The 21,565-nt window shown below is 40.3% G+C and overlaps 1 protein-coding gene across 3 annotated transcripts in view; it reads right to left on the bottom strand.

Moving 5' to 3' along the window:
* Positions 1–928: 928 nt before the first annotated feature.
* Positions 929–21,565, bottom strand: part of rorc (RAR-related orphan receptor C) — a 40,103-nt gene continuing 19,466 nt past the window's right edge. Inside the window, exons 2-12 of one of the 3 annotated variants that reach the window (XM_084053220.1) lie at positions 14,705–14,790; positions 14,427–14,568; positions 12,396–12,532; positions 10,925–11,186; positions 9,960–10,061; positions 9,099–9,220; positions 8,038–8,170; positions 6,379–6,486; positions 4,639–4,749; positions 3,782–3,891; positions 929–1,794 (exon numbers count right to left, since the gene is read on the bottom strand). In XM_084053220.1, coding sequence (XP_083909346.1) covers positions 1,621–1,794; positions 3,782–3,891; positions 4,639–4,749; positions 6,379–6,486; positions 8,038–8,170; positions 9,099–9,220; positions 9,960–10,061; positions 10,925–11,186; positions 12,396–12,532; positions 14,427–14,568; positions 14,705–14,790 — 1,487 coding nt within the window. In that variant the 3' untranslated portion in view covers positions 929–1,620. The remainder of the gene's footprint in view (positions 1,795–3,781; positions 3,892–4,638; positions 4,750–6,378; positions 6,487–8,037; positions 8,171–9,098; positions 9,221–9,959; positions 10,062–10,924; positions 11,187–12,395; positions 12,533–14,426; positions 14,569–14,704; positions 14,791–21,565) is intronic. The other 2 variants (XM_084053222.1, XM_084053221.1) reach the window with 2 other exon arrangements.

Genomic DNA, 21,565 nt, shown 5'->3' with positions numbered 1-21,565 from the left:
CAATACATATTAATTTGGGGGGACCTTGACATGACACATAAATACAAGGATGGGGACTTTTAAAATGGTTGCCATAAGCCATAAAAACACCCTCAGACAGTAATCCCAAGGACAAACAATCAAATACTGTATCTGACCCTTTGCAATAACCCCCTGCCCATCGAAAAACGATCATATATATATTTGAAATACCTGAATTTCCATCTACCAAAGACCTCTGAAGCAAATTCTAAACTATGAATGCATTTTTACCATTATTAGAAAAAGATATCCATTCAGCAAGTGATTTGCAAATACCCCCAAGCAATACAAAAAAAAATATTTTTAAATACCAGTACAAAAGAGTTCTACAGCAACTTCTAAACTATAAATGCACATTTATGATTACTAGAAAAATATATAGGCTTTCAGCAAGTAATTGTCAATACTTAATTTAATAAAACGTATGCCTTTCTATACAGTAGAGCTCTCTGTTTTAATTTAACTCTGAGAGTGTATAAATGGACCCAAATGGGGTCCATTTGGTTCCATGTGTACACTCTCAGAGTTAAGTCGACACTGAGGATTTTCCAGTGGTATAGATTATGGTCAAAACGGTATACTGTGTCTAATGCAAATCAAACATGGTGCTCCTTGACATTCAAAAAGGTACAGAATAGGCTCTATGCACAGCAGCCATATTGGAAAGAAATTGGGCCTCTTCCTTACTTCCTTCACAGGTGTTACCAATGATACTAACGAAGGCTCTGTTCCATTTCGTGTAGCACAGTGGTTCTCAAACATTTCAATTTCAAGGACCACCATAACTTTGAGAGCGTTCAAATGGAACCAAGTGGACCCTTACGGCCGGTCCATTTGGTTCCATTTGTACACTCTCAGAGTTACACACCCGTAAGGGGCCATTTTGGAACCCCCTCAAGGAACCATGAGGGTCCCTGGACCACACTTTGAGACCCACTGGTGTAGCAGAGTGTTTCCAGTGAGCCAACATGCACAGTGGTGTAAAGTACATTTGAAGTACTCAAGTACCGTACTTAAGTACAATTTTGAGTATTTCCAATTGTCGATACTTTTACTTCTACTCCACTACATCTCAGAGGCAAATATTGTATCTACTTTTACTGAACTACAATTATTTGAAAACTTTAGTTACTCGTTACATTTAAGATATAAATTATTACATTATAAAACATACATTATCCTCTTTAGCCCTATTCTATACGTAGGCTATTTGAAAATATCCGATCCACAAGCTGCGATGCGTTGTGAGCTTGTAGATCTGCTATTTTCAAACATTTTAGTACTTTTACTTTTGGTACTTTAAGTATATTTTGATACCAATACTTTTGTACTTTTACTCAAGTACATTCTGTAGTACTTCTACATTGCAGTATTGATTATTTTACTTAAGTAAAACATTTGAGTACTTTTTCCACCACTGACACATGCACAATACCAGCACCCTGACCTCTGTTTGACCAGAATGGAACAGAGCCTTCATTAGTGTCATTGGTAACACCTGTGAAGGAAGTAAGGAAGAAGGCCCAATTTCTTTCCAATATGGCTGCCGTGCATAGAGCCTATATGACTGTATGCAGGGTGTGATGGGGGTGGGGGGGGTCAGTGAGCGCCCCCTGGGGGTGAGGGGGTGAGCTCGGCGTCGGTGGTGAACAGCTCCCGGTAGAGCGGGGGGAACAGGCGGTGCACGGTGAGAGGGTAGCGCTGACTGAAGCCCCTCAGCTCCTCCATGTGGAGGCTGCACAGGGAGCGCAGCACGCCCATCCTCTGGTGCAGCTGGAGAGAGAGAGACGCAGAGAGACAGATTATTTGATTTGAGCCATTAAGACCAGGAACACATCTGTGTGTCATTTTTAGATTTCTTTGGCTATTTAAAAATAGCAGATCTACAAGCTCCTACGAGCTTGCAGATCTGCTATTTTCGAAAACCGTGTTTTTTTTGGCAAATCTTTGAATATATATATATTTTTTTTTAGAGCAAACATTTTTAACTCAAATCTTTGCCTCTGGGGGGTCCCTGGAACAACATATTTTGAGGTGGGGGTCCGTGGCCAAATACATATCATTTTGGGGGTCCTTGACATGAAAAATGTTTGAGAATGTTTTTCAAAAAACTGTTAGGATTTAGAAGACATTTGTAGAATCCCCAGAAGCAAAGATTTGCACAAATGTTAACGACTTTTCAAAAAATAGCAAATCTAAAAGCTCATAGCGCGGTACTCGGTGCCGTACTATGAGCTTGTAGATCTGCTATTTTTGAATAGCAAAAGAAATCTAAAAGGAATTCATTGGCATAACGACAAAACATTGGGGAGAAAAAAAGGAGGCAACAAATAATTGGCTACTTTTAAATTAACCAAAAATAAATGAACAAAAAAATAATAAATAAACAACCAGCCTAGTCCACAGGTTCTTGGGTTCAGACTTCCTTATCATCAATTATGATCTCATCTGGGTTTCTATTGTGGTGGCTGCAAACTGAGTCATTCTTTATGAAAAGAATGAACCACATATTGTGTTTGGATGTAAATGTTATCGTCTTGCCATAGCAACTATGATCTAACGAACTGACTGCTGTCCTTGTTCGACTTAACTTCTCCAATCGGTGAAAACAGATAGCTGAACGTACACTCCTTATCTCTCTGACCAGAAAAGTCTATACCCTTTTTGGTCATAATAATATAACGTACTATTGTTGTTGTTGTTTTGTTCTAGTACTGCTATGTTTTATGCACATGGAGTGTATTGTTTTCATGGTTTAACTGAATGAAATTGCAAAGTGAAGTGAAGTGAAGATGTGGTTTAGTTGTGTTTAGTTGTGTAGTTGTGTAGTTGTGTTGTGTTGTGCTGTGTTGAGTTGCGTTGTGTTGTGTTGTACTATATTATATTATCACATATACTATCTTACACTATTATATTTGCCACTATTGCTATTGCTAAGAAGAGAGAGAGAGGGAGAGACAGAGAGACATACAAGTTGTATGTCTCTCTGTCTCTCCCTCTCTCTCTCTTCTTTCCCCCCGACACGGTCGACGCAGAAGGCCGCCACCCTAGAGCCTAGGGTCTGCCTGACGTTTCTTCCAGTTAAGGGGGAGTTTTTCGTTGCCACTGTCGCAAAATTGCTCGCTCAGGGTGGGACTGTCGGGTCTCTGCTCTACATGTAAAGTGTCTTGAGACAACTTGTTGTGATTTGACACTTTAATAAAATTGAATTGAATTGAATTGAATTGAATAGGCTCTATGCACAGCAGCCATATTATCTTACATTACATATTATTACACTTCCTTCACAGGTGTTACCAATGATACTAATGAAGGCTCTGTTCCATTTAGTCTAGCACAGTGGTTTCCACAACCCCCATAACTCTGAGAGTGTACAAATGGAACCAAATGGACCCTTACGGGTCCATTTGTACACTCTCAGAGTTACACACCTGTAAGGGGCCATTTGGAAGCCCATGAGGGTCCCTGGACCCCAACTGTAGACCCACTGTTGTAACAGAGTGTTGCCAGTGAGCCAACATGCACAACATCAGCACCCTGACTCTGTTTGACCAGAATGGAACAGAGCCTTCATTAGTATCATTGGTAACACCTGTGAATGTCTTCATAATATGGCTGCTGTGAATAGAGCCTATTGAATTGAAGTGTTGTGTTGTGTTGTGTTGTGTTGTGTTGTGTTGTGTTGTGTTGTGTTGTGTTGTGTTGTGTTGTGTTGTGTTGTGTTGTGTTGTGTTGTGTTGTGTTGTGTTGTGTTGTGTACCTTGTGCAGCAGTCCATCCTGGTTGTGTGTGTGCAGGATCTGGGTCAGGCCCAGCTCCAGGTCTCTCTGTACTCTCTGCACCGTGGCTCTGTCCTCCAGACATGGACGATCTGCATGGAGACACAACCACACAACACCCCTGTTTCTTTTGGACCAGTGGCTCTCAAACAGCCACTGAAGGACCCCCATAAATCTCAGAGTGTACAAAATGGACCCATTTGTACACTCTGAGAGTTACATATCTGTAAGAGTCCCATTTGGAACCACCCAGTGGTGGAAAAGGTACTCAAATGTTTTACTTGAGTAAAAGTGTCAATACTGCAATGTAGAAATATACTCTGTCACAAGTAAAAGTCCGGAAATCAAAATTTACTTGAGTACAAACGTATTGGTATCAAAATGTACTTAAAGCACCAAAAGTAGAAAGTACTCATTATGCAGAATGTCCCGTTTCACACAAGTTTTCAAATGTGTAAAATGTATACAAAACTTTTGAAAATAGCAGATCTACAATCTCACAATGCGTCGCATCGTGACGCATTGTGAGCTTGTAGATCGGCTATTTTCAAATGGACAAAATGTATAAAGGGCTGAAATGGTTAATGTATGTTTTGTGAAAATCAAAATCTACAAAGTAACTAGTAACTCAAGTTTTCAAATAATTGTAGTGGAGTATTGTATAATATTTGCTTCTGAGATGTAGTGGAGTAGAAGTTGAAAGGCCCTGTGGACTCATGATTCTCCCTTTTGAAAACAATCTATAGGCTTATGGGATCAAAAAAAGGGGAAAAAAAGGAAAGTATTATTAGGGCTACTTTCCATTGTTTGTATTTATTCTTGAAAACGGGCTGTCTTACCTGTGTTGATCAGGACCAGAGCAGTGAACAGTGCCACCTGCTGTTCAGTCAGCCTCAGCGCACACATCCCATGAGCAAAGTCAAACACTGCAGCGATCAGATCCCCACAATCTGTAAAGACAATCAATGGTGGAAAAAGTACTCAAATGTTTTTACTTAAGTAAAAGTATCAATTCAGCAATGTAGAAGTACTCTGTTACAAGTAAAAGTCCGGAATTAAAAAATGACTTGGGTAAAAGTACAAAAGTATTGGCATCAAAATGTACTTAAAGTACCAAAAGTGTTTGAAAATAGCCTAGGTATAAAATAGGGCTAAAGTGGTTAATGTATGTTTTATAATATAATAATTTATATCTACAAAGTAACTAGTGAAAGTTTTCAAATAATTGTAGTGGAGTGAAAGTACAATATTTGCCTCTGAGATGTAGTGAGTAGAAGTAAAAATACTGATAATTGGAAATACTCCACTAAAGTAAATGTACCTCAATATTGTACTTAAGTACAGTACTTGAGTAAATGTACTTTCTTACTTTACACCACTGGAACATGTCCAACCAGGTCTCTCCTACTCTGTCTGTCTCTCCTACACTGTCTCCCTCTCAGCTCTCCTACTGTCTGTCTCTCCTACACTGTCTCCCTCTCAGCTCTCCTACTGTCTGTCTCTCCTACACTGTCTCCCTCTCAGCTCTCCTACTGTCTGTCTCTCCTACACTGTCTCCCTCTCAGCTCTCCCTCTCAGCTTTCCTACGGTCTCTCTCCTACACTGTCTCCCTCTCAGCTCTCCTACTGTCTGTCTCTCCTACACTGTCTCCCTCTCAGCTCTCCTACTGTCTGTCTCTCCTACACTGTCTCCCTCTCAGCTCTCCTACTGTCTGTCTCTCCTACACTGTCTCACTCTCAGCTGTCCTACTGCCTGTCTCTCCTACACTGTCTGTCTCTCAGCTTTCCTACGGTCTCTCTCCTACACTCAGCTTTCCTACTGTCTGTCTCTACACTGTCCAGAACAATACACATTATGTATAGTTGAAGTATTGTCTTTGAGTATACCAGGATGACCGTCCCACAGCTAACATGTATCCATCAACAGTCTGTCATTGCGCAAGGCACTTGCTCAACAGTGGTGGAAAAATTACTCACAATTTTTACTGAAGTAAAATTATCAATAGAAATACTTCATTACAAGTAAAAGTCCAGAATTGAAAATGTAGTTCAAAAACTACAAAAGTATTGGTATAAAAATGTACTTAAAGTACCAAAAGTAGGCAGAATGTCCTATTCAAGTTTTCAAATGTATAAAAATCATTTGAAAATAGCAGATCTACAAGCTCACAATGCGTTGCGATGCGACGCATTGTGAGCTTGTAGATCTGCTATTTTCAAATGGTCGAAATATATATAGGGCTGAAGTGGTTGTTTTGTGATTATCAAAATCTACAAAATAACTAATAACTAAAGTTTTCAAATAATTGTAGTGGAGTAAAATTATAATATTTGCCTCTGAGATGTAGTGGAGTAGAAGTAAAAATATTGGAAATTGGAAATACCCAAGTAAAGTACAAATACCTCAGAATTGTACTTGAGTACAGCACTTGAGTAAATGTACTTAGTTACTTTCCACCACTGTTGTTCAAGCAGCACTTGAGTGTTGACTCATTTGAGGTGGCTGTGGATAACATACAGAATGTGAAGGTATAACCCTCATAAGGACGAGTATAATGGATTAGTGGAAACATCTCTCACCCAGAGACTTGAAGAGTTCAGCTCCGGCGAACTTCCCATCGAAGAACACGGTGCTGTTTTCTGTGTTAAACAGCCGGCTCATCCTGACCAGCACCACCTCCATAGAACCTGATGCAACCAGGAGACAGTGGAAACAAGTTTAAATGGGGATGAAAACACTGTGTTCTAGTAGAGTGGTTTATCAAACATTTCAGGCAGCAACTCCCCCAAAATAATAATTTGAACTGGGGACCCCCCACCCTGACAAGCACTTGGAATTGTAGCCCTAGAATGTCTGTCATCTTACATACATTTTATGTATTCCAAATACACAGCCATAGATCGGTCTCATCCGCGCACGGTTAGCAGAGTGATCTCAGTGGCATAAAAGTGCTTCGCGCTGCGTGTGTACCGACCCAATAATTAGTCAGATATTGTCCTCTAGTTTCATGTCCATTTGAAAGTTCTGGCCGAAAACGTGTGTTTAGTCAAATATCTCCACTTTACCACAAGATTCACACGGACAACATTCTCTGTCAGCGACGAGGCCGGAACTAAAATGAATGACTGCTGGACTGAACATATAACCTCCTTTGGGAACAGCCTATGTTTGGGAAGCACAAACGTATGGGGCACGCAATTGACAGGTGCCTTGCGATCGGTGTGGGGTAATTAATCACTCCACCTGCCAATTGTGTGCCCCATACATTTGTGCTTTCCAAAGGAAGTTTTGATTGTGTTCAGGCCTGCACTCATTCCGGGCCCCTCGCCCCCGGACAGAAAGTCATACGTGTTAAGCTCGCGGAAAAGTGGAGATATTTGACTAAACACACGTTTTCTGGCAGAACTTTCAAATAGAGGACAATATCTGACTCCAAGTCTTAGGAATAAATTATTGGGTGAGTACACACACAGCGCAGAGCACTTTTATGCCGCGGATGAGACCGATCTACGGCTGTGTATTTGGAATACATGAAATGCATGTAAGATCACAGACATTCTAGGGCTATTGGCATTACATTTTGTTTGACTCGCTTCCACGGATAAATATTGTGAAAATAGCAGATCTGTAAGCAAAATGTTTGCCTCTTTCTTACAGTAGGTCATATTTGACAATTTGGCCAATGTTTGTTTGTTGTTGTATTATATAGTGTGTTGATTACTTTTGACACAGTAATGGTCTTATTTATTTATTTTAGAGGTATTAAAAAGGTCTTATAAGTCCTTAAATTGTCACTTTAGAAATGTGCAGATACCCTGTATAGACCCCTTAACAGACAACGTCACACTGGTTGCAAGCGTCATACTGGTTGCAAATGAAACCCATTCTGTCAGGTCTCACTAGGGCGCGCAGCACTAGCCAACACACAAGAGGGGGTTGGGGTGCGCTGAAACCAGCGCACCCCGAAACAACAGGTTGGGAATTTATTGCATGAAACAATCACCTGTGCATCCAGTCTCAATGTTGGTAAACAAATAATTGGTCTATTCACTTACACTGTATGTTGGTTTGTTTACTGTTGAGTGAGAAAACATTAAGCAGATCCCCAGGGGACAGGTATTGTAACCAGGAGACAGGTATTGTAACCAGGAGACAGGTATTGTAACCAGGGGACAGGTATTGTAACCAGGGGACAGGTATTGTAACCAGGCCGTGGTCTAAACAAGGTGAGAGCTCACCGGTCTTGAGGAGAGCGATCTGGTCGTTCTGGCTGAGCAGACGGAACCCTGGGATGTGTTTGGCGAACTCCACCACGTACTGGACGGCGTCGGTGAGACGCACCGAACACAACGCCCACATCTCATCTACTGACTGATATATGAGAGAGAGACAGAGAGAGAGAGACAGAGAGACAGAGAGAGACAGAGAGAGAGACAGAGAGAGACAGAGACAGAGAGAGAGAGACGGACAGACGGACAGACGGACAGACGGACAGACGGACAGACAGACGGACAGACGGACAGACAGACAGACAGACAGATTGACGTAAAAAGAGATGGAGTGGAAGACAGGAGAAAGTACAGATTACGGTTGATTGGTTAACAATTTAAACCAATTTAAATGTATCTTTATTTACAAATCAGTTTATACTTTCAGCTCAGTGGTTCTCAAACTTTCACATTTCAAGGGCCCCCATACTGTAGCTCTGAGTCTGAGAGTGTACAAATGGTCCATTTTGTTCCATTTGTCCATTCGAAACCAAAGACTAAAACAGATCATTTTTGTTCATTTTAGTCTGTTTTGTAAACACCCAAAATACAGTTTCAGTTAGTTAATTTTGTTTGTACTGCCTCATCTTTATTTGTATGTGAGTTAACTAACACGTCTTTCCAATTCTAGTTTGTTATTTTGTACGTTTTAGTAACCACTTGAACCCCAGCGTCCATGGTGGGGGGGAGGGGGGGGACATTAGCAAAAAATAGCCGACCTCGCTTTGCGAGGCATTGTGAGCTTGTAGATCGGCTAAGGGCTAGGCTAAAATGGGGTTATAATTGGTCTAACAGTGAAAGTTTTTTAGCAGTCTAGGCTTAGCCTAGAGCCCTAGACGTTGATTAGCTGTTTTTTAAGCGTCTATTTATAGACTGTCTATATTATAGCCTTTGAAATGACGTCTATAATATAGACGTCTATATACAGACGCTTAAAAAACAGCTAATCAACGTCTAGGCTAAGCCAAGACCGCTAAAAAACTTTCACTGTTAGACCAATTATAACCCGGTTTTAGAGTCCTGGATCATACCTTGTTGTGGTATTGTTGGATCTCCTCGTGGCTGAACACTTTCCATCTCAGAGCCTGCAGCTCCTCAGCCCTGTACTGACTGGTGTCTCTGTGGGCACGCACCACGCTGGCACACAACTCATCTATACATGCAATATGCACACGCACGCACATACACACACACACACACACACACACACACACACACACACACACACACACACACACACACACACACACACACACACACACACACACACACACACACACACACACGCACACGTATAATTATTGATGAGAAACGTGATACATTTCTGAAAATAGGGAGGGAAACCCAGTGGTGTAAAGTAACTAAGTACATTTACTCAAGTACTGTACTTAACAATTTCCAATTGTCTATACTTTTACTTCTACTCCACTACATCTCACAGGCAAATATTGTACTTTTACTCCACTACAATTATTTAAAAGTTTTAGTTACTAGTTACTTTGCAGATATACATTATTATATTTTAAAACACTAACCAACTTAGCCCTATTTTATACCAGCAACTCGTTGTGAGCTTGTAGATCTGCTATTTTTAGCACTATTACTTTTGATACTTTAAGTACATTTTGATACCAATACTTTTGTACTTTTACTCAAGTAAAATTTTGAATTCCGGACTTTTACTCGTAACAGAGTAGGCTACTTCTACATTGCAGTATCGATACTTTTACTTACAGTAAGTAAAACATTGGAGTACTTTTTCCACCACTGCTCATTGGTGTAACTTAGGTAGGAACAGATTTTGTGAGGTTGAAAAAATCTGTTCTTTCCGACAAGCGACTCTGTCTTGCAATGGAGTATAAATGAGTTGTATCTGTAATAAAACATGTCACCTATGTTCCTCAGAGAGTGGGGATACGGAGCATACAGCTCATCCAGGTGGTCGTAGGGTCGAATCCCCATCAGGTCAGGAGACGCCTGTCTGGAATCATAGCCTAAAACACCAGGGAGGGACATTTATACCATGACAATGACAACGTGTCATTCACAGTGGTGGAAAAAGCACTTAAGTAAAAGTATTAATACTGCAATGTAGAAATACTCTGTTGGTAAAAGTAAGGCATTCAAAATTTACTTGAGTCAAAGTACAAAAGTATTGGTATCAAAATGTACTTAAAGTACCAAAAGTAGAAGTACTTATGCAGAATGTCCCATTTCACAAGTTCAAAATGTATACAAATCGCATCGCGATGCATTGTGAGCTTGTAGATCGGCTATTTTCAAGTGGCCGAAATATATATATATATATATATATATATATATATATATATATATATATATATATATATATATATATATATGTAGGGCTGAAGTGGGTAATGCAAGTTTTGTAATAATAATCTAAATCTGCGAAGTAACTAGTAACTAAAGTTTTCAAATAATTGTAGTGGAGTAAAAGTACAATAATTGCCTCTGAGATATGTAGTGTGTGTGTGTGCGTGTGCGTGTGCGTGTGCGTGTGCGTGTGCGTGTGCGTGTGCGTGTGCGTGTGTGACGTGTGTGTTAGCCTGGGACCAGACGAATCTGCGAGTGCAAAAATAAATAAATAATTGCACTCTGTGATTTGGGTCTGGCACCGCTCCTAGAGAATCCATTTCCTGCTCCAGAAGGCGTGGGTGACCAATCAGGGCCCAGTATTCGAATATGGGTAATATGGGACTGTAATTGGTAGTTGGTTGTAGGTCTAACCAATTGCGTCAAGGGCCATTGTTTTGATCCCGCCCCTTGGGAAAAAAAAGCCTCTGGCTACGCGAGGCTACTGTGTGTGTGTATGTGTGTGCGTGTGCGTGCACCTCACCTCTCCCGTCAGAGTGGCCATCGCTGTCCCCTCTGCCCTGGGTCCTGGTGACAGGCGAGAGGCTGGCACTGCGGTGGTGGTGGTGGTGGTAGGCCACGCCCGAAGCCTGGGACTCTCCTGGGGAGTACAGCAGGTAGGAGTGCACCTCGGCGGGGTAGGGGGGCAGCAGCTCGCCACAGGCCCCCTCCCCGCTGAAGGGGTAGGCAGAGCCGCCGGGCACGGGCTGATGCAGCAGGGGAGGGCCGGCGTTGTGGCGCTGCATCTGGGATGGAGAAGGGCCATTTACAGTCTTAACCCTTTAAGACCTGAGGCGATTCTTCATTTCTTTTTCTAAATCCTAACAGTTTTTTGAAAAAAATCTAAAACATTCTTTTCAAGATTTTTCAAAAATAGCAGATCTACAAGCTCACAGCGCGGCACTCGGTGCCGCGCTGTGAGCTTGTATATCTGCTACTTTTGAATAGCCAAAGAAATCTAAAGTGACACAGATGCGTTCCAGGTCTTTAAAAGTATCAATACTGCAATGCAGAAGTAAAAAATCCAGAATTCAAAATGTTCTTGAGTAAAAGTGCAAAAGTATTGGTATCAACATATACCTAAAGTACCAAAAGTAAAAGTACTCATTGTGCAGAATGTCCCATTTCACAAGTTCAAAATGTTTCTAAAAAAACCTTTGAATATAGCAGATCTACAAGCTCACAATGCGTCGCGATGCGACGCATTGTGAGCTTGTAGATCGGCTATTTTCAAATGGCTGAAATATATATGGGGCTGAAGTGGTTAATGTTTGTTTTGTAAAAATCTTTGTAGAATCAAAATCTACAAAGTAATTAATAACTAAAGTTTTCAAATGATTATAGTGGAGTAAAAGTAAAATATTTGCCTCTGAGATGTAGTGGGGTAGAGGTAAAAGTATTGAAAATTGGAAATACTCCAGTAAAGTGAAAGTTCCTAAAAAATGTGTTTAAGTACAGTACTTGAGTAAATGTACTTAATTATTTTACACCACTGATTATAGTTAAATAAAACTAACAAAATGACAAAAATTGACAAAACATTTTAGTTAAATTAAATAAAAATAAAAATGAACTCAAGCTAACTAAAATCATAGAGAAAATGTCCTTACTTTGTCAATAGGCATTATCTGTCTTCGAAAATAGTGAAAATAGCAGATCTACAAGCTAGCTCACAACGAGTTGCGATGCGACACATTGTGAGCTTGAGGATCTGGTATTTTCAAAAACTTCTGAGCTCTTTGAATCTTGCCCCTGACACCCCGTATTACAATAAGAACTAAAACACTAGCGCTAATAAAAAGTCAACTAAAACTAAGCCTTTTCACAAAATAAAAACAAAGCCAAATAGCAAACCGGCGATAAAAACAAATTAAAACTAAACTGAAATTAAAAATGTTTAAAAAATATATATAAAAATACACAAATTAAAACCAATAAAAATAAACGATTGTAACCTTGGGACGTAGGAGGTCACACTGCAAGTGACGCTGGTCCTGTTGCTGTTGTTGTTGCTGCTGTTGCTGGCGGTGACGAGCGACCTCTGCAAACAGAGAGTCCCTCTGACGCTTTGACATCCTGCCAAACTTCACCGCTGAGGAGGGAGGGAGGGAGGAAGCACAGGGTCATTTACAGTGGTGTAAAGCAGGGGTCTTCAACGTTTTCAGGCCAAGGACCCCCTAGCTGAGAGAGAGATGAAGCAGGGACCCCCTCCTCTATATTGTATAAAATTGTGTTTCAGATTAAACCTTTTTTGTTTACTTGGTCTGCTCTTTTTTCCCTCTACACCTATACCTCTTCAGCCAAAAATAGCAGATCTACAAGCTCCGCGAGGCGTTGTGAGCTTGTAGATCTGCTATTTTTGTGTGGATGATTAGTGCATGTGATTTTATGTTCTGTTTGTCACATAGACTGTCTGAGTTGTCTTTGCACTTGGCAGAGGACCTTGATGTAACTATTTTTGGTCATACTTTTTGTCACCCTTTTTTGTCAATCTACGCTCTTGCAAGGGCCTGGTTCAGTTGCATTATGTCCTTCTCTGACCACAAACGGTTCATGTCCTGAACGCAACGATATGAAGCCATGGCCTTCATGGCCTCCCTGAAATTCCTCGCCTGGTTACTAGTTACTTTGCGGATATAAATTATTATATTATAAAACATACATTAACCACTTTAGCCCTATTTCATACATAGGCTATTTGAAAATAGACAATCTGCAAGCTCACTCACAGCATGTCGCATCAACACTGAGGATTGGACTGTGCACACTCTCAAGAGTTTAAATGAACACTGGGGTTATAGTGATAGTGATTTGATCGCTTTGATAGTGAACTGAGCGATTTGATAGTGAACCGATTGCTTTGATCGTGAATTAATCCTGTTGATAGTGAACCGATTGCTTTGATCGTGCAATCAGTTGATATGATAGTGAATCAATCACTTTCATAGTGAATCGATCACTTTAATTGCTTTGATAGTGAATCAATTTCTTTGATAGTGAATCGATCACTTTCATAGTGAATCGATCACTAGTACTGCTTTGATAGTGAATCAATCACTTTGATATTGAACTGATCGCTATAGGTAGTCAAGCTCACTTATTACACCCTACTCAAAACATTCTCTGAAATGAATATAATGGTTATTATAGTATGGTAAATGGTGCATTTATCCAAAGCGCTTTACATTCACACACAGATGGTGGAGGAAACCATGCAAGGTACCAACCTGCTCATCAAGAGCAATCAGATGTTCAGCATCTTGCTCAAGGAAGGACACTTCTACACTAACTCTGGGGGAGCCCGGGATTGAACTGTGAACCGCTCTACCGGCACACTCTACCCCTGAGCCACTGCCGCCCCTAGTAGCCTACAGTTCAAGTGATGAGGTATATAAAACTTCATAAATGTTTTCACTATGCAGGCAGTTTGACAGACGCAGCAAATACTGAATGACTATAAACAAAAACTAAGTTGGTCTGTTGTGAAAGTGATTGATTGATTGATTGATGTACTTTATTTAGTAAGACATGAGAACAACAGTACATGGAAGTACAAATTCACAATACAAGGTCTACTAAACTGGAAGACTCATTAAAGCACTGAGCTTGTTTCAAATGAGTTCCCCACGCACACAAATCATGATGACATATAAGAGACAGACAGATATACACACTACTATAGAATGTCATACAATCAGTTTACGGGTTACTGGTATGAAGAGTGAAAAATATGTACAAAAGAAGAAAGAGAGAGGGGGGGGGGTAGGGGGGTGTGGTAGGTTAGGACTTGGACAGGGGCCATTTATCAATTGCAGCCTCCTGAAGGTGTATCTTTAGGGCAGTTTTGAAAGTGAGTAGGGTTTTACACTCCTTTACTCCTTTTGGTAGGGCATTCCACATTTTTGATGAATAGCATGTAAACTGTAGCGTGATCAAGTAGGGCGTTCATTTACGACGGCAACGATATGAAGTATGCGTGCTCTCACCGTCGCGGCTCATCCCTTGAGCAAGGCACTTCTGCAGCCGGCAGTGCTGGCATCGGTTGCGGGAGGCGCGGTCGATCTGACAGTTGCTCTGTCGGGAGCAGGAGTACGACACGCTGGGCAGCTGACTGCGACGGAAGAACCCCTGAAAACAACACAGTAGGGAATGTGGATGTAAAAATAGCCGATCTACAAGTTCACAATGCGTCGCATCGCGACGCATTGTGAGCTTGTAGATCTGCTATTTTCAAATGGCCAAAATGTGTCTGTGTGTGTCTCACCTTGCAGCCCTCGCAGGTGATAACTCCATAGTGGACTCCAGATGACTTGTCTCCACAGATCTTACATGGGATCACTTCAATCTGAGCTGAACACACGCACACGCACACACACACACGCACACGCACACACACACACACACACACACACACACACACACACACACACACACACACACACACACACACACACACACGTTAAATCACAACCATACACACCATAGCACAATAATATAAATATCTCTGCTGTCGGGCAAAAAACGGCTATATCGAAAATATTAACTTTTCAGGAAATGAAAAATAAACTAAACATGTTTTTAGAACAACCCAATACACTGCCTAATCAAAGTCGGTGTGGTGACTTTATACATTGTCAGAAACTTGAATGTGTCCTTATATTATCATCACTTTACCCAAATACAGCTCAAGCGGAGGTTTTTGGCCATTAATGTCTTCGTCATTCTATTCAATGGGGGACAAACCACCTAACTCCAGAAGTGGGAGTAGGTGGTTTGTCCGACAGTTTGAGGATCCAATGGAGTTAGGAGGTTTAGTCAGAAGCACTTTTTTAATACTTTCCGTTGGTTCAATATTTCGTCGCCTTGCTAAACTAATGGCCTAAGTCATTTTTTTAAGTTTTTCAGGAAAAATAAAAAACTGATCCAAAACAAAACTATATGATATTTCTTAATCATTTCACCCAAAATGTTTATAACAAATTATGACTATTTAAATAGAAATAACACTGTCTGTCAGTTATGTAACATAAGAGATTTAAATAGGTTTAAATAGGATTAAATCTGACAAAAAAAAGCACAAAAAAAATACAAAATTGCCTAAATCGGTAAATAATTTGCTTAAAGGGCAAGACCACTTCGGTAGAAGTTTGGGTTGTGTAGTTACCTTGCCATGACGTAACTCCAAAGGTGGGCAAGAAATCAAAAATAATTGCTCCATTGATTAGAAATTGATAATTCAAAATATGCTCCTCATTGACTTACATTGTACGGTAAAACTGCTCTCAAAGTCACTCTTTTAGCACAAAAAACAAACGCAAATAAAGTTGATTCAGACAATATAGAACATCACCAAACCCAGTACTGTTTTTTTTTTAAATAAAAATGTCAACTTCCTGTTGATTTAGCCATTTTTAATAAGTAGAAAACCCGGACTGGATCGGCGGATCCGGATTCAGATCTTCAAATAGTAAAATCAACAGGAAGTTGACATTTTTATTAAAAAAACAAACAGTACTGGGTTTGGTGATGCTCTATATTGTCTGAATCAGCTATGTTTGGGTTCATTTATGTGCTAAAAGAGTGACTTTGAGAGCTGTTTTACCGTACAATGTAAGTCAATGAGGAGCTTATTTTGAATTATCAATTTCTAATCAATGGAGCAATTATTTTTTATTTCTTGTCCACCTTTGGAGTTACATCATGGCAAGGTAACTACACAACCCAAACCTCTACCAAAGTGGTCTTACCCTTTAAGTCACAAAACCATGTGACTTAGGCCAAAAAAAGGCCTATTTTGGCCTAAGTCACACAAGGGAGTTAGGCCATTATACTAAAAGGGGAGTGAACAGCATGATCCTTTTCAATTAGGAGATGGGCAATTTTACCAGAGGTGGCCAGTGTCATGAGGAGCTGACTTAAAGGCAAAAATATAATTTTCCTCAAAAAATGACTTAGGCCATTAGTTTAGCAAAGTGACGATTTGTAAAACCCACACACAGATGTAAAGGATGTTCAATAGCACTGTTTTATCAAAAAAAAAAAAAAAAGTTGAAAAATTGACATAGCTGGTTTCTACCTGACAGCAACGATAATGTAAAAGGAAGATATCCAAAACTATGTCTCAACAGCAAGATGAACATTCCAGTGAGTTCCTGGTTTGATTCCCGGGCTCCCCCTTAGTTGCTGTTGGAAGTGTCCTGGAGCAAGACACTGAACCCCTATAACTGCTCCTGATGAGCAGGTTGTTGTCTTGCATAGTTTCCTCCGCAATAGGCTCTATGCACAGCAGCCATATTGTGAAGACAGGTGTTACCAATGATACTAATGAAGGCTCTGTTCCATTTAGTGTAGTTCTAAAGCACAGTGGTTCTCAGATTTTTCAATTTCCACCACCCCCATAACTCTGAGAGTGTACAAATGGAACCTGGACCGTAAGGGTCCATTTGGAAACCCCTTAAGGAACAATGAGGGTCCCTGGACCCACATTTTAGTCCCACTGGTGTAGCAGAGTGTTTCCAGTGAGCCAACATGCACAATATCAGCACCCTGACTCTGTTTGACCAGAATGGAACAGAGCCTTCATTAGTATCATTGGTAACACCTGTGAATGTCTTCACAGTTCACACTATGGCTGCTGTGCATAGAGCCTATTGGTGTGTGAATGGGTGAATGTAATGCATTGTAAATTGATTTGGATAAAGACGCTATATATAATGCACCATTTATCATTTATTTAGTTTTGTCAAAGATAGTAAAAAATATAGGACTAACAAAACATCTTTAGCCAGAAGGAGGCAGCATTGAGCGGATGTTGGCTGTAACAATATGACACATAATGTTAGGTTATCAGGAGACCAGAGATGTAAAGTAATTAAGTACATTTACTTTACTTTACTTTTATTTCAAATTTTCAGTACTTTTACTTATACTCTACTACAATTATTTGAAAACTTTAGTTACTAGTTACTTTGCAGATATAAATTATTACATTTTAAATTTACCACTTACTTTAGCCATGTGTAGGGCATGTTTTCCTATATAATGCCTAATTTGCATATTTAAATATACAATTTCAGAAAACTTGTAATACACTAAATCATTGTCTTCATGTAAGTAATAAACTGGGGAAGTTTCATTATGATAACTATTTTTTAAATATGGTGATTTTTTTTTCACCTGTCATGTACTTATGGGGAAAATAACAAAATGTGTGATAACTATGAAAAAGCTGCTCCTGTAGAAAGGTTATCATATATTTATTTACTTATATTGACCCTATGAACAATTTGATATAGGTATGGTTTTGCCCACTCTTTCGATAAACATTGCTCAATTTTGGGGCTCTGGCTCATGGACTAGGGAATGAATTGAAACGCCCCCCCCCCCCCCCCCCCCCTCCCCCCCTCCACGAAAAGCATGCGTGAAGTGCTTTAAATGTGTGTACGAGGCCTGAGAGTGTACAAATGGAACCAAATGGCCCTTTACGGGTGTGTAACTCTGAGAGTGTACAAATGGAACTAAATGGCCCTTTACGGGTGTGTAACTCTGAGAGTACACTCTCAGAGTTATGGGGGGGATCCTTGAAATTAAAAGGTTTGAGAACCACTGAGCTACACTGAATGGAACAATGTAAACGATTGAATTTTTCAATTTGAACTTGTTAATAGCACTCCAATCCCATAACCCTTTACCCCGCCATTGTTTGCCAAACCGTTTCACGTTCACGCCAACTCCACTTGTGTAAGTCAGTCTGGGATACAAGCGTCTGCCAAAAACGCCCAAATTCTAAATTGCAACCACGCTCCAACCGTGAGAAAATGAACCAACTGTTTGCATATGGTTAATACACTGGACTTTCCCTGCACAAAACCCTCCTTCAAGCACATTTTGACCAGAGTCACACCATCAAAGCAAGCAGGTATTTTCCTGTGAAACTGCCGTTTGAGCTCAAATAAAATAATAACACATCAAACGGCAGACTTTCAGGGGGGGAGAGAGAAAACGTGGAATATTTTGCAAATGGAGTTGAGCGGAGAGAAAGAGAAGGTGTCAACCTCAGTGTCTTTTCAAGTGGTTTCAGCGACTTGCGTTTCGCTGTGACTCAGGCCTCTTTCATGTCGGTGTTGGTGGCAGCGCGCTGCTCTCTCTGTCTGCCTCACAAAGGACACATCTGCCAGTAATACACCCTATCACTTACCACTGCCCGGAATGACCCCCCCACCCCCACCACCCCAACCCCCACCCAACCCAACACACAAACATCTTATCTCTATCCCTCTCATGCTTTCATACTGCATTAACCACTAAAGCCCTAATTTATTCTTCCTTGTGGGATGAATAGCAAAAATCGTGTTATATATTTTCGATATTCTTGAAAAGATTTTGAGAAGTTTTGAAATAATTTTGAGAAGTTTTGAAATAATTTTGAGAAATTTTGAAATCATTTTGAGAAATTTTGAAATCATTTTGAGAAAAAAAATTTGAGGCATTTTTCAAATAATTAAGCAATATAAAAAGTTAAAACATTTTGAGATTTTTTTTTATTTTTTTAAACAAAATAACAACATGCCCACAATAGGGTGGCCAGCTTGTAAAGGGGTTAAGCAATAATACACACGAGGCCATGGGATGACAACGACATGTCATGGCTTCTTGTGTATTGTTGCAGTTATATATGAAACAATTAGACATTAATTGTTGCTAATGAAAACATAGAGGTGGGCTATCATGATTATACAATGGAGAACTACAACGCTTAAGTTCCAATTTGACTGTGCTCTGTTACGTTTTCTACAACAATAAAGGTACATTTCACATATTTGGTCCAGTGGCATTAATAAGTCTTAATTAACACATGAGCACACACAGCTAATCACACACAGTGCCATATTCTAATGCAGGGGTCTTCAACAGAGGGTCCGGGACCTCTAAGGAGGTCCTCAGAGTTACTCGCAAATCTTTGTGATTATTTTTTTTACATGAACCACTTGAACCCTAGCATCCCTGGGGTGCAAGCTCACAACGTGTCTCATGAATCCAATATGTAGAGGGGGTCCCTGCTTCATCTCTCTCTCATGCTCTAATGCATTCAGGAAGAATAGTATTTATGTTGCACAGTACTGTACTTTACAGTAAAAGTACTGTAATGTAATGCCTTGTACAATTATGTCATGTTCTCTGCTGTAATCCTAATAACACACACTGTTGACTTGATTGTTACGTGTGTGCGAGTACCATAACGCCTGTGTGTGTGTGTGTGTGTGTGTGTGTGTGTGTGTGTGTGTGTGTGTGTGCGTGCGTGCGTGCGTGCGTGCGTGCGTGTGCGTGCGTGCGTGCGTTTGTGTGTGTGTGTTTACAATCTGTAGAACGTATTCCCATGGAAGTGTGTCACACTGGCGTGTGTGTCTGTCACTGTGTCAGTGTGTCTGTCACTGTGTCAGTGTGTGTGTGTGTGTGTGTGTGTGTGTGTGTGTGTGTGTGTGTGTGTGTGTGTGTGTGTGTGTGTGTGTGTGTGTGTGTGTGTGTGTGTGTGTGTGTGTGTGTGTGTGTGTGTGTGTGTGTGTGTGCGCGCGTGTGTGTGTGTGTGTGTGTGTGTGTCTGTGTGTGTGTGTGTGTGTGTGTGTGCGCGCGCGTGCGTGCCTGCCTGCGCGTGCACATGCACGTGCTTGTGCGTGTGTGTGTCAGTGTGTCAGTGTCTCAGCGCCACATAGATTAGCATACTCTTAAAGAGGGCACTCGGTCAAATACCTGAAAGTCACTCTCAATACACTGCATATACTTTGTGTTACTATCATGCAGTAATTGTTTTTCGTGTATTAGTCCCGTTGAGATACTGCAGTAGATCTCTTTTGTGAGGGAGCTCTGATCAGGGTAGCAGCAATACAGAATTTACAATTAAAAATAAACGAAACATTTACATAAAACCACCATTTAAAGCATCTGTGTCATTTTAGATTTTAGCTATACAGTCAGTATATAGCAACATAAGTGTTTCAGAAAACTGTTAGGATTTAGAACAGTGGTTTAGAACAGTGGTTCTCAAAAATAGCAGATATACAAGCTACATTTTTTGAAAAAGTGTTAAATTATATTTATTAATAATAACACAAAACGTCTCTGCTATGGAGGTCCCTGAAACAAAATATTTTCGGATGGGGGGGATCCACGGCCAAATACACATCATTTTGTTGGGGTTCCTTGGTTTGAGAACTATTGATTTAGAAGGCATTTGTAGAATCGGCCTCAGGTCTTAATTGGTTAAAAGTGCAACAGGAACATAAGGCAGAACGTAGCACAGTAGTAGCTTACAATAAGTCCCTTGGTCAGGGAAACAGGTGCCCTGTCCAATGGAGTCTGCCCTCAAATCAGTCATTAATATGTAAAAGACCTAAGTGAGATCAGTGCAATGTCTTTTGAATAACTTTCTATTTAGTTTTAGTCATATTTTAGTCAGGTCTAGTTTAAGTCGACTAAATATCATAAGATTTTAGTCGACTAAATCTACAGTTGATTTAGTCGACTAAAATGTATTTTGGAGGTGCCTTGATGGTGTCGTAATGGCTGATTTTACACTTGGTTGCATGCTGAAAATAGCCGATCTACAAGCTCACAACGCGTCGCGCTGCGACGCGTTGTGAGCTTGTAGATCGGCTAATTTCAGAGCGCAACACCCGAGTTCAACCAAACATAAAATTACGTGTCTTTTAGTGAAAGGTGAAATTTGTCTCCACTATTGACAATCAGAGGGCCATGCAGGGCCTACAAGTGTCAAGATAACACTTGTCAAAGTCTCCTACAAGGAAACTTTATAAGAAGAGTATTCTGTTGTAATTTTGAGTCCTCATATCATGGTTGATGCAAATGAAATACACAAATACCCTTTTAATTTGCTTTTAGAGGGGTTTCTTTTTATTTTCGTAGTGTACATTTGTAACCACGTTTGGTTACAACTGTACAATCTCAGAGTTAAATTAACTATTTGGTAAAAAATATTAAGTCCTCGTATCAATTACAATTTACAATGTAGAGTGACTTGCAGTAAAGCAAGGTGAACACATACATCAAATGCAGAGAGACAGTGTGGTGCCTCAGTAAACTAGGATCACAGGTAAGCCAGGAACCTAGC

Source organism: Gymnoscopelus microlampas, assembly GCF_963454915.1.
Source record: "Gymnoscopelus microlampas genome assembly, chromosome: 3".
Classification (NCBI taxonomy): domain Eukaryota; kingdom Metazoa; phylum Chordata; class Actinopteri; order Myctophiformes; family Myctophidae; genus Gymnoscopelus; species Gymnoscopelus microlampas.
Note: the sequence above shows the minus strand (reverse complement) of the source record. Positions and strands in the feature narration are given on the sequence as shown.